Source organism: Anopheles ziemanni, chromosome X, assembly GCF_943734765.1.
Source record: "Anopheles ziemanni chromosome X, idAnoZiCoDA_A2_x.2, whole genome shotgun sequence".
NCBI lineage: Eukaryota > Metazoa > Arthropoda > Insecta > Diptera > Culicidae > Anopheles > Anopheles ziemanni.
In genome coordinates this window covers 14,244,438-14,258,244 of record NC_080707.1, presented here as the reverse complement: position 1 = coordinate 14,258,244, position 13,807 = coordinate 14,244,438, and the positions used below count along the sequence as shown (strand labels likewise).

Genomic DNA, 13,807 nt, shown 5'->3' with positions numbered 1-13,807 from the left:
GGGAAGTTAAAAACTACCTCTGTTGTGGATATTTACAGGTTTCATCAGAAGCAAGCTTCGCATGAGGCATTTGTTTGCCGCTCCCTAAAAGGGCGGGGACGAGACGAGGGGTTGGAAGGTGCACAGCGGTTTGATGTTGGAAAAATTGAAAGTCCTTCCCTCAGATGCCTCAACATTTTCCACTTGCCTCCGCGCAACTTCGCGTTTTCATAGTTTTCTTTTACGAATCGGTGTGCTAGCATCATGTCACACTGATTGATTGTGACGTGCTGCCAGTACAAACCCCCTCCCTTCTCACCCCTCTTCCCGGGAAAGTTGCTCCTTTTTCCGTCCAACCCAAGCCCGGATGGATTGGTTGTAATAAATTATGAATTAACTGCCACTAATCAATCATCACCCGTGGACATACCGGGGGGAGAGAGCGCCTGGGGGAGGAGAAGGGCTCCAAGGTGCCGAAGTGGTGGGGGGGTTTTTTCAACGAAGAAATCCCGCACGAAAGCGGATCCTCCAACAGGTGTCGCGCCCATCCTGCCGCTCAAATCGAGCGGAAACGGATTAACACTAGACTACATTGCTTTGGTATTTTGCCCGAATGCTTTTGAAGGGTCATTTTGACCCCTGTTTTTGAAACGTTATCGCTTCACTATTTTTAAGGATTTCTCAAATCCGTAAACTGTTACTTTTTAGAATGTTTGTTGACTATCTTTTTGGTTTTTGGTTTTTCTATGGATTTATTCATCAGTTTGCTAGCTCGGTGTAAAGCAAAATAGAATTTTAACCCTTTTCAACTTTAGTTGTTTCAAAATGTATCATTTAAATTTAGAAAAAAAGTGAGCACTATAAAGTTTATATATTAGACCACTTTAAAATAATAATTTCATATTTTTAAGATAACAAATCACGTCACAAATTGACCTTGAAGATGCAGATTTTAAAAATTTTCATTGGTTGATTCCGTCCTGTACTTTGTTCTGTTGTTCCGTACGCGAGCATATTGAAGCGTTATGTGCGATACATTACTATGGGGATTGGCGTTATTTTCGATCTTGAAGTCCAATTTATGACGTCATTTGTTATCGCAAAAATATGATTTAAGTTTTTAAATGTTCCTCAACATACTAACTTTGTTGCGCACACTTTTTTCTGGATTGAAGTTATCGATAATGAAACGATATCGTTTGAATGAATGAATTCAAACGATATCGTTTGAATAAATAAATGCTGAAAAACGCAATTTCGACCATTTTTGCTTTACATCGAACTATCAAAATGATGAAGGAATACATTGAAAAATCAAAAACTCCAAAAGATAGTCAACAGATATACTAAAAAGTAACAGTTTACGGATTTGACAAATCTTTAAATACAGGGAAGTAAGAGCGTTTTAAAAATAGGGGTCAAAATGACCCCAAAAAAGTATTCTAGGGATAATCAAGTTTGTCAGGGGAATAAATTGAACAGAAAAGTCTGAAATTTGTTTTTCAGATGTAGCTTTGAGTTTTAAGAAAAGCTTTATTTTTTTTGTAATTATATTCAGCCGTTTTTTAATATTGCGTTGGGGTCAAACTGAACCCAAGTTGTAGTTTAGTGTTAAGAAGAAACAAACGCAAGCGAGCGAAACGTAAACGATCGTTTCGCTGTCATGTTGTCGTGGCGTTGCCTTTCATGTTGAGAACTGAGAAAAGGGGCGCCGCACAGCGCGGGGCGGGAGGGAGGTAAGGGTCGCAGAACGCTTGCGTGGATTGAGATTAACCGCCAACCGCTAATGAATTGCTTTAACGTGTTTTCATTAACGCTGCATTGCCGAGCGCCGGCCGTGTTTCTAGTTTTTCCGGCCTCCGTCGCGGAAACCGGGTGTGACTCCTCCTTGAACGATGGGGCGGTGGGGTGTAGCAAGAACATGACCTGCCACGCATCCACCCACCGACATCATCATCATCATGAAGTCATTCATAAACAAACCGATAGAGGAGGATAATTTATTGTCCACGCGCTGTCAAAACGCGAATGAACTAGAACGTGGAGTAAGAAAAACCAATTGGAAAAAGGTTGTCTGTTGCAAACAAAACACAAAAAAAAACCACAACGGGTTGTCTCCAAACACACGGCCCCACACCCACATGCAACCATCCATTTCCACCCATCCCTGCTTTCCTTCACGCCCCCCTCGCCTCTCAGTTGATTGATAAATATTGCAAACCGGGCTAAGTTGTGAAAGCTTTTAAGATGATTGATTTGATTTATTGCGAAATAGAATGAAAAGAAACGGGGATTGGCAGCCACAGAGAGGTGGAAGGCGGAATTCGGATAAACATACACACACATACACACGAACGAAACCGGATTTTCGGCCGGTGGCCCAAGTTTCAACCGAAACGTAAAGGTCGAACGAGTGAACGCAAGGAAAAAAAAACATGCCGCCAATTTTCTCTTGCTGCCTTTCCGGGTTGTGTTTGTACATCGTGGACGCTTCCGTGTTCGCGCGGGGTGAAGGGAAAACATTGTTCGTACGTCTTTACAACACATACAAACACATACATACATCCGACGTCACATAGCGCCAGGATATCAGTGGGCGTTTGTCTTTCATCCTTGTATACTCTTCCTTTCTTGTGTCAGTATAATGACAACAGCGAAACAATGCGCCATCTTTCGCTCGTTGTTTATTTTGTTTATCTTTTCCTCCACCGACTCCTAAATGCCACGGTGGGCACGCCGAAATAAACTGAGGGATGAAATTATCATTTTTGTTTTTACAATGCAACAAGATTTATTTTCATTCGAAATGATCGGTGAAATTAGCTTAACAATATTGCATTCAAATAAGTTTGCTAATATAAGTGATGGGTTAGAAAACATGTTAACACCACATATGAGCGTAAGCAGAATGTTAAATGTGCTTTTAAAAAACTTAATTCCAATGAAAAACAACTGCCCAGCTGACATGAAATCATTGCACTTTAATAAAACGTTGGTTTAGTAAATTTCTATCCTACAATACAGTTGTTAATAAAAGCTTGAACTACTTCAACGACAGTTCAGCTACACTTCCTTATATATCGTTAAACAGAGGTGAAATTGTATTAAATTGTTAAAATTGCGTGGTAAAATAGCAAAGAGGGAAGAATGAGGCTACACTTAAGCTACCATTGATACCGATGGAAACGCCATGGAGGTGACGAAAAAGTAACTAAACTCATTTCTGAATCATCGCTGCTAAAACACACAAACCACTGTTGTGATGTGAATAAATTCAGGTACGAAGACCTACTTGAGTTGTTATTTCTACATATCCACACAGTAAATGTAAAAATGCATGCAATGGAACAATCTATTTAGTTTTATCTTCTCCAAGAACTCACAAAATGTAAAATTGGAAAGATTTCAAATGCGCTACTATGGAATCAAATTTTTCACGTTTTAGGACAATTTTTCTTCATTTAGAAAGTAGGAATGATGATTTAAATTCGTTTGGGGTTTTGCCAATTTTTCATGAACTTGGTAAGAATCAATAGTAAAGTTGTGTAATTCAGATTCAGATTCATTAATCTGAATGACTCTTTGTGTTTTAGAGATTCATAAATCTTTGGATGAGAGATTCATGAGTCCCAAAGGTACATCAAATGATGAAAAGTATGGCACAAAAATGGGAAGAGGGACTTCCTTGTTTTGTGGTCGCATGATCCACGCCAATGAAAGAATCATGGAGATTCATGAAGATTAATTAAGGTTTCCAAAGATTCATTACAATTCATGAATCCATCTGAATGAATCTTTGGTGAAAGATTCATAAAGCCCAATGGTTCTAATGACTTTACTAAAAAGCACTATCAGATTATAGCGCGACGTTGGAACAAAGGATACCAATTGATTGGTAAAATAGAGTTAATATTACCCATCTCCACAAAGCACTCGCTATAAAGCCGGAGTAAAGACAGCGTTCATCGGAGAATACAAAGATATCTAATGAAAGTGTAAAGACTAATTAATCAACCTTGTACGTTGTCCTTCGTGATGCACATCCCACATCAATGATGAAACCTAAGCAATCTGCAGCTTAGAGGCTTCAAGCGAGGATAAAGTTATCGTTTAGTTTTAACCCACTGGAGGTAAGGTTATCATGAAGAAGTAACGAATCGATTCTAGCAGCGTTGCCATAATTATCATACCAAGGAAGACGAAAGCTAGGTTTGCAATATTCCTATCGTAGTCGCTTAGTTCGACCGTGGTAGAATTAGGTGGACCACTGTCGAGTTGACACTCGAAGCGAATGCGGTTCTCTATGGCCGGATAGATGGGCGAGTAGTGCTTCAGGTACTGTTCAGCGATTTCGTACTCTCCGTAGAGCAGCTGTTCGTGGTCGGAATCGGCAAACATGGTAAATCCGTCACCACCTTGGTAGAGAAACTGGCTCACGATAACGCGATACGATGCATCATCCTTCAGTGGTGCGTACCTGGGGACCTTGCACTGGGCGCATCGTACCTCGACGTCAACCACTCGCTCTAGCGGTGGACGCGATAGGTCGTAGACGACGTGCACACCGGCCATTTGCAGAAACTCCCCGTATCCGGTCACGCCGTCGTACCGGTGTACGCTGTGCTCGAGTATCTGACGCAGCTGGGTCCCGTTGAGCTCCGTCACTGCCACTATGTTACCGAATGGTAGTACCGTTTTGATGTCCTTCCTGGAAATTGCACCCACGCTCAGGGATGCTCGTATGCTGCCACCTTGGATAAACCCGATTGCAGCGTTGGTCCAGTCTCCGTCGTCGGATTTCTTGTAGTTGTCCGCGTTTACGGCAACCAGCGAGTCGGCGAGCATATTGCCGATGTTACACTCCTCGAAGCGGCAGCGGCTCGCGTCGAGATGCACGTTCGTATGCCCAATCTGGTAGCCCAGCTGCATGACACCCGGCCGGAATCGTTGTAGCAGCCGTAGCACGTCGGCCTCACGATGGACGCTACCGTTCAGCAGAATCGGATTGCCGTTCACTGTCATCAGGTTCCCATCCGCATCGAACTGCAGATGCAAACAGCCGAGGTATTTCGTGTACGCGTACGCGTGTGCGACTGGCACCTGCTTCCCGACGGCATTCGTCACCATCACCGGGTACGGGCCGGCCGGTACGTCCACATCTGGCACGGTGCCACTGTAAAGGAACGTATGCGAATGACCTCCGATCACCACATCGACCTCGGGGCACCCGGCTGCAATCGCTCGGTCGCGCTCCAGTCCGCTGTGGCCGAGTGCGATCAAAATGTTCACACCTTGCGCCTTCAGTGCCGCCGCTTCGATGCTGAAATAGGAACAATGCGATGTGTACGATCGTGCCCCGTGCCGCCATTCTCTCACGCTCACTCACTTGATTGCCTTAATCTCGTCCGTAAACGCGACCGTGCTGGCCGGCGTTATTTGCTTCGTTTCCGGTGTCAGATAACCGATCACTCCGACCCGGACACCGGCTTTCGTAAAAACCGTCGACCGACGAAGTGCACTGATGTTGCGCATCGTTGGCGTGTTGGAAAGGTTAAGGTTGGCTACCACCACCGGAAACTTCACCTCGTTCAGGAACGGTACCAGCCCATCCACTCCAAGATCGAACTCGTGGTTTCCAAGGCTCTTGATAAGGATGTTTTTAACAGATAGAGCGATATAAAAACAAGGTTCAACCACAAAGCGCTTCACTTACAATGGCATCCGGTTGGAGTCGGTTGAGAAAGGCGGCTGCAATGGTGTTCTGGTACACTGTGAACCACGCTGTCCCGGTGTAGGTATCGCCGGCGTTGAGGTATAGTACTGGAAGACCCCCGAACAATTCTGCCCGCCTATATTCTCGTACTCTGCCAAATTACACACGAAAAATACCGTCGTTATGTTATGTGGCGAAACTATCCGTAGTTCACGTTGCCATCTATATATCAGATAGATATCCAATTTTATAATTGGAATGCAGGGTCCTCAAACTTGTAGAAGTTCGTAACCATGCAACCCTAGCAATGGTGTATGCGGACTTCACTAGCGGCCTATCACAGTAGGACATGTCCAGAACCCTCCGGAGCCTCATTTAATTTCTGATGAGGTTCTATGAGGATGCGTCCTATCACAGTAAGACATGTCCAGAACACTCCGGAGCCTCATCTAACATCTGATGAGGTTCTATCTTTCTCTCGATACTTGGCTAAGGAAGTGTTGACTAAATCTCGAGTGAGATAGGTATTTATAGTCCAAGCACAGTTTTTTCTGTTGTTGTCATTCAAAAACTAACATCTCTGATAGTTTCTAATTCTTTATCATAGTTCTCTAACCACCAAATAAGATATTTCAGCAGACTTATACATTCCATTTCCAGTGCTTAACACTTTGTACACTTTCACGAACACATGGCGAACATACTCACTTGTGTGCGACACGTGCAAATCCACCGTAGCAGCGGTTGTTGGCCACATCCGACGGTTTACACTCTTCGCCGTAAGCTCCGGTTTGCTCAAACCGGGCGTGCATATCGCTGTTGTGCAGCACGATCAGCTCGAAGGCAGCCTCCCTTGGCGTGCAGAAGGCCCGATCGGCCATCACCAACGCAAGCAGCACCAGCGGAACGGTAGACCACTTCGCGGGCATGGTTCCAAGACTTGGGACAACGACACTGGAACTTCCCGCAACGTGCTGTCGGATGTGATGCAAAAGCAAACCAACTCTGGAGAGTTCTTCTAGGGAACACATTAGGGTTTAACCTAAACTTACAGCTTGGTAGGAATTCTTCAACTTGGAAGTGGCACTATCGAGTTCCAGTTCAAGAGGCGCACTGACTTCCACTGAGCAACAAACCGAACCCTAGCCCTTAGACTTAGGACTATAGATTCCGATCAGTGGCAATCAACGAGCGATGCCTTACTGCTTAGGACTGAGCGGACACTTCGCTCGTCACGCACCATCGGCTATTTAAATGCAAAATATTTGTAAAAAAAACATAGAGCAACAAGAGGCTGGCGCCGGAGGGCAGTACGAACATAAATCATAAGCCGTAGTTCAGTTTTCCGAAACATAAAACAGTGGAATGCACCCGGCAGCTGGTTTTTCTTCGAGGTGGAGTAACTCCATTTGAATTTTGTTCAATATTCGGTCTGCGATACTGGATGCGGGTACGGAGACGTACGCGTCTGTGGGGAAGAAGCAGGGGGGGGGGGGGGGGGGGAGCAGATGGATGTCCCATCAGTGTGCGCTGATGTGAATTCGATGCATTTTCCCCAGTTTTTCACGCCTCCGAGCGCCCGAGCGAAATAAACGCAAAGAACCTTCGCGCGAAACCATCAAAGGTGTCGCGGAATTGTCAACACGGCGTGGTGCGTTGGTGGACGAGTTTTCCTCCCTCCGATGCAGCTGCATCTTTCGAACGAGCGCGGGGAGGCTTGTTTGTTTATTTTGGCGCAGTTTTCCGGCGGAAAATATCAAAGCACGGTAAACACATGCCGTGGTCGGGCGACGACGATCGAGTTCAGTTTTCCGATTCCACGAAAACCACCACCACTTTTTTCCCTTCCTTTCCCTTCACTCTCTCTCTCTCTCTATCTCTCCCTCGCTCGGGAGTTGATGACAGAATTCTTGACAAATGGGTGGAAGCGCACCAAGTGAAATGAAAAGAAAAGTATAGATCGAAATTTTCATTCGCATTCGAGTGTAAATTTTTCCCTTCCAAGCGCAACACAAACAAACAATGGTGCCACCACCTCGTGTGTGTGTGTGTGGCCCGACCGCACGGTGCTGGGCGCCATTAGACCACCCTCCTCCCTTCCCCCGAGGTTTGTCTCTTTTCCCTCCCGAGCTGCATTTTCTTTGGTTCCCACGGCGAGCGAAAGGGGGGAAAAGCGCACAATGCGTCATTAGCGGCTCGGTTGCGCGCGGCCTTGTCGATGCACTCCAGATGGGCCACTTGCACGCGATTTCCACCGCGCGTGTGTGTGTGTGTGTGTGCACTTCCATTGTACGCACTGCACGGTGACTCATGCGGTGGTTTTCCACGGCCCGAATGAAGTCGTCAACAGCATCCAAAACGCGGGGGGGGGGGGGGGGGGGGGACGCGTAAGCGCGAACGTCGCCTCTAATGAGCCGCCATATTTGACGCCCGGCCAAGGTTGGCATCGGTTTTCCTGTGACCGACAAACCTTATTGTACGCGCTCGCATAGAAAAATACACCGTTCGCAAGGTGTGAACATGTTTTCCCTTTCGCCTTAGCAGACTAAATTAACCAAACAAACTCATCACCATTTTCGCAGACGCAATGAAAATTGAATAGCCGACCATCCGTCCTCTACGTCGAACAAACCAATCAAAACTGAACCATTACTAAGGTTTCAATACGGCATATTTAACTATCAACAGCTTTTTTTGACATGACTTTCTAGGAAAATATCGGAAAATTAGCTCACACTCGATTTTGTTTTGGTAAAAACCTACTAAATTTTCTGACACAGATACATAAATTGGTGAAAGATCAAAGCTTGTTAAAACTAATAATACAAAACGTTGAAAGTCCATTCGATGATTGTCCAATTGCTTTAAGGCCAATAGTAAGTTTTGGTGAAATAAAAACTGTCATTGACATAACCTTGCTTTTGATGAAAGGAAAAATCATAAATTAATGGTAAAAACTAACATTATGTCATTTGCAACGATAAATTTCGGGGTGTGAGAGTTAATCTGTCCTTTCTGTCGATATTTTCAAGTCGTTCTCAATTGTTTTGTTAAATCCCTACAAGAGCTGGTAAATACTGTAAAACTTTTTTTTCAACTAATGTTTTCTATTCAAACCAACCTTGAGTTCATTAAAGTTACCTAAACAAAACCACGTTGGACGTTTTTTGAATAATGATTGAGAGCTCTTTGATATGAACATAAGGATGAGAAGAATGATCGAGGTTCGATACTGGCACAGAAACGAATAACAAACTACCTATCTTTGATAGAAGCAATAGGGCTAGACTAGAAAAACATTTGTCTATTTCAACTTGCGTAAGTTGCGTTAGAATAATGAGGCGGCTTTTACATGTAACGATACAAATCATAGTTTGCTGTTTAACACAATTATTTAGGATGTTCTTAATAGTTTGATTGGAAATTGATGAGGCCTGAGGAAGAAAACAAATTAATTTCTCAATAGAAGCTTAGTTGTTATTTAGTATTCATACTCGAGTTGTCCATTATATTACCTGAGATGAATAGCATTATTGTGATGGGCTAAACATGCGTTTGCTATCATTACTTAAGACATTTTTAAAAGAAAACCTGTGTTCCTCGTACTATTTTATAACATGGCAGCAAACAAACAACTCTATTACTGAAGGGAAAAAGGATGTTTTTCGATTGGACAGCGCAAAGCTAGGTCGCTATGCTTTGGAAATATTTTGTTAGCTGTATTTATTAAAAGGGACATAGTACGAACACTAATTGAGCTAGAACGATTAATTTCGACAGGTTGGAAAAACTTTAAATCTTCTTCGCTAGTAACCTTTAATCAATGCATGTCAAATCGAACTATTTATATAGTTTAGTAGATTGAAAATAATATTCATCAAACTGTAAAAACTATATACATTAACATTAGTTAGAGTTAATGCCTTTTAAACCCGATTGTTTTTAAATGGTCTTAAAGCAACGCGATAATCACTGCATAGACTTTCCATATTTTACCATAATAATTTTAACTGGTTATGTTATTATATCAGTTTAGGTATTTGCTGAAGCATGACATTTCCGAATGACGAGTCCTGCACACTGTTCCGAATAATAATTATGATAATAATAATAATAATAATAATAATAATAATAATAATAATAAAAATAATAATAATAATAAAAATAATAATAATAATAATAATAATAATAATAATAATAATAATAATAATAATAATAATAATAATAATAATAATAATAATAATAATAATAACAATAATAATAATACATCAAATCAGTACAACCGTAAAGTTTTTTTAGCAGGAAAACCGGCAATTAACCACTTCAAGAGTGGTTGAAGGACTAATTATTGTTTGTTTATTTACTGTTATAAAATATTCCCCGTCCGCCGCGTGGGCTTCACGAGAGCTGCATATTGACTACATATTTTTCCTACAAAATGTTTTACACTGTTTTCAGGGCCAATTCGTCGGCATCTAGCTGCTCTTTGTTGGTAGTAGGCAGTCAATTGCACGCGCACGGGTTTTGTTTGGCATCGTTAGGAAACACTTTGGGCTTGTTAAGTTTAACTTTGCCATTATCGGTAGCAACATTGACGCGACGAGAAAAGGTCGCGTTGTTGTCGCGTCAATGTTGCTACCGATAATGGCAAAGTTAAACTTAACAAGCCCAAAGTGTTTCCTAACGATGCCAAACAAAAACCGTGCGCGTGCAATTGACTGCCTACTACCAACAAAAAACAGCTTGATACCGACGAATTGGCCCTGAAAACAGTGTAATGTTAAATAAAGGTCGAGTCCTATTCTTATTCTTAGTTATTGAATAGGAGTCTTAACATTAGTCATTAAAAAGCTAAAATGGCTGGCTATAGTATTAAATATTCTATTCATCGCATTCATAGGGCGTATTGTGTGTTGCATATTGTCTCATGGAGTAGCCTGTGATGTCTAGCTGTCAAATTGGGATCTGTGAGGTGTAGTGTAGTCATTAGTTCTGCAATAAAGCTTGCTTGATGTAGCTTAAAACTGGCGATGTTCATTGTATGGCGTTCTTATGGCATAACGTGAACATTTCCGATGTACTGCCTCTTGTCTTTGTATCCAATTTGATGTGTATGGGCACCAGATGACCGAGCCGTATTCGAGAATAGGCCAAACGGGACTATAATACAACGTCTTAACACACAAGGGCTCGTCAAAGTTTTTAGTCATCTATGTAGTATGCGTAGTAGTTAGTAGATGAAATCAGCAAAATCTGAGCGTACCATTGATTGTACCCTTCCTGCTCTTTCCGTTTCGCAACAGATCACTACGAGGGGAGCAACACGAGCGGCAACCGCGGTCGAGCGAGCGGAAGGCGGCCAACATTCCGACCAGCGCCGCTCGTGGTCGGCGGCGGCGTGAGCTGTGGGGGCGGTGGCCGGCGGCAGCCCGGGCCGGTGCAGCCGACACGATAAGCGCCGCTAAGCAGACGCAGGCGGCAGTGCGCCGACGCCGGCGGCGCAAAAAGTGACGACGTCGCGGCGACCCGGTCGGCTGGCACGGGCGCCCTAGAGAACGCACCCGGAGTGGGGAGGGAGAGGCGGGCGAGAGGCCACGCGTACCTGGCGGGGAGGAGCGCGATGGGCCACGCACGGTGGCGCCACCAACCAACGACCCCACCACAAGCGTAGCCCGCCAGAGGGCGCGCCTGCATACCCCGAGCGCAGCACAAGGAAGCGGCGGCAGTCGACAACCTGTTGCAAGCGATCAGGAAGGAAGGAAGCTACCTGGTAGCTGAGGTGAAGAGACTTTAGTGGTTCACGGGGTCAGAGGTGACACAGAGTTCTGGACTGCTTGTAACGCATCGCACAATTCACCTTATGTCCTGGTGCTCCGGTGAGCGGAGCATGACACATGCAGCGAGGACTAGGAAACAGAAAAACAACACATACACACACACACGCACACACATACTCCAAATAGAGCAATCACCTACACCTTAAGCAAAGCTAAGCGGCCAACAATGGGAAGTAAGGCGAGTTAGGGCGCACGACACCAAGCTGTAACGCTGTAGTCGATAGAGTACCCTAGCAGTTAAAAAAGTAAACAAAAGTCAAACGTCAAAACACGGCTGCGGACGGGCCGCCCGCGTCGCGGCAGGGGAGCGGAGTTTCGGATAAAACGGGTAAACAAGCAGGTTGGATGCCAGCGTCTGGTGGAGGGGAAGGAGGAGCAACGTCCTCGCCTCGCCGTTTCCGCACCGTGTACAGAGCATAGTTCCTGCCTCCAGCCACCAGCCAGTACCAGCCCGCCGCCATCTTGCTTCGGCCATCTTGGCGGACACAAACGGGCGAGCCACTGCTGGCTTTGGGAGAAGGATCCGGTGGCGTGACGCGACTGCCGGCCGCGTGTATGTGTACGTGTGAGTGTGTCGGTGTATACGTATACGTGTGTAGTTGTTAGTGTGTGTGTGTGCGCGTGTTTACGTCGTGCTGTGCGTGTGTACCTTCGCCGTCGGTCCGTCGGTTTGTTTTGTTTTTTTTTTTGGAGCGCTTCAGCGTCGCGTCTAAGCTTCAACCTCGCGCCCGCCACACGTTGGAAGAGGGGGCGCGGGGAAGTGGAGAAGGAGGAGGAGGGAGGAGGGAGGAAAACATGCATCAGACTGAGCGCGGGGAGCCCTCCGTACAGTGGTGCTCCTCCCGTGGTAGACCCGCGCCATCGAGCGAACTTCCGGGTGTGTCGTAGTCCCGTAGGGGGTTAGCAGCAGGCACACTAGCGAGCCTGTAATCGATTGTTCCGGTGTTGATTGGTGCTGTTTAGTTTGTTCCTTTTTGTTTTCGTTTTTGGTTTTGTTTTTGATTTCGACTCTCGTGGCCTCGAAGACCAAGACCAAGACGCTGCCGGGCGGGCTAGGATCGAGGAGTCGCGAGCAGTTAGTGGTGGGCAGGAGTGGAGCGCTATGGAGTACGTCTCGTCGGCGGGCAACATCTCGCAGGAGGAGTTCCTGGCGATAGCCGGCTCGAACGGGTCGTACGGTGGGGAGGTCGGTGGTGGCTCGCTGGCGCTCGGCGGCACCATTGTCGCCATGTTGAACGAAACCCTCGGCTCGGCGGCAGCGTCGGCGGCGGGGACGGAGAGTGGGGCGGGCAACGGCGGGAATCTTACGCTCGTGCAAGGCGCCTACCCGAGCGGCTACACGCTGCCGCACATCATCATCGCCTCCATCATCGTCACCATCCTGATGATCATCATCGTCGTCGGTAACATGCTGGTGATTATCGCGATCGCGACCGAGAAGACGCTCAAGAACATCCAGAACTGGTTCATCGCCTCGCTGGCGGTGGCCGACTTCTTTCTCGGTCTCGTCATCATGCCGTTCTCGCTCGCGAACGAGCTGATGGGCTACTGGATCTTCGGCAGCTGGTGGTGCGACGTGCACTCGGCGATGGACGTGCTGCTCTGCACCTCCTCCATCATGAACCTGTGCCTGATCTCGCTCGATCGCTACTGGAGCATCACCAAGGCGATCGAGTATCTCAAGTCGCGGACGCCGGCCCGGGCCGCGTTCATGATAGCCGCCGTCTGGATCATGTCCGCGCTCGTCTGCATCCCGCCGCTGCTCGGCTGGAAGGCGAAGCGACCCGAGGGCGATCTGCCGCAGTGTCAGGTACGTACATCAATGCTAGAACTAAACATTCCAAACGCCAACAATAGCTCTATACATTCGATGTATCGGGACTCCTGAGTAGAAATCTAATGATACCAATCATCATTTGCCACATCTGAGTTTTTCAATGGCGGAGAACACCTTTCACTATGTACACTGTAGCCCTAGATATGAAGTATATTTCTCTACTCCTGATACCTTTTAAACCGCCTGTTGAGTCTTAAAGAGTTGAAGTATATTTCTCTACTCCTGATACCTACCAAACCGACTCCTGAGTGGAAAACTAATGATACGAGTTTTTTCAAAGGCGGATAACACCGATCCCTATGGAATCCAGGCGGGCAGGCGCCCGAAGGAGTTAATGTCTGCCTCGGGGGGAAAGGTTTTCAAAACACAACTTTTAACTCCCGCGGGTCGCAGGTTCGTTAGGAGAGGTTTGCCAACCACTTCTCGACTTCCAAGCACGTC

At 45.8% G+C, this 13,807-nt stretch overlaps 2 protein-coding genes across 2 annotated transcripts; one reads left to right on the top strand and one right to left on the bottom strand.

The window, feature by feature from the left end:
* Window positions 1-4,095: 4,095 nt before the first annotated feature.
* On the bottom strand, window positions 4,096-6,621 carry LOC131291118 (protein 5NUC-like). Its single transcript, XM_058320308.1, has 4 exons — window positions 6,401-6,621; window positions 5,693-5,843; window positions 5,366-5,622; window positions 4,096-5,299 (listed from the first exon to the last, which is right to left on the bottom strand). The coding sequence occupies exons 1-4, from the start codon at window positions 6,619-6,621 to the stop codon at window positions 4,096-4,098; spliced, it is 1,833 nt and encodes a 610-aa protein (XP_058176291.1).
* A 6,010-nt stretch (window positions 6,622-12,631) lies between these two features.
* Window positions 12,632-13,417, top strand: LOC131291117 (alpha-2C adrenergic receptor-like). The gene has a single exon (XM_058320307.1). The coding sequence runs from the start codon at window positions 12,632-12,634 to the stop codon at window positions 13,415-13,417; it is 786 nt and encodes a 261-aa protein (XP_058176290.1).
* Window positions 13,418-13,807: the final 390 nt, after the last annotated feature.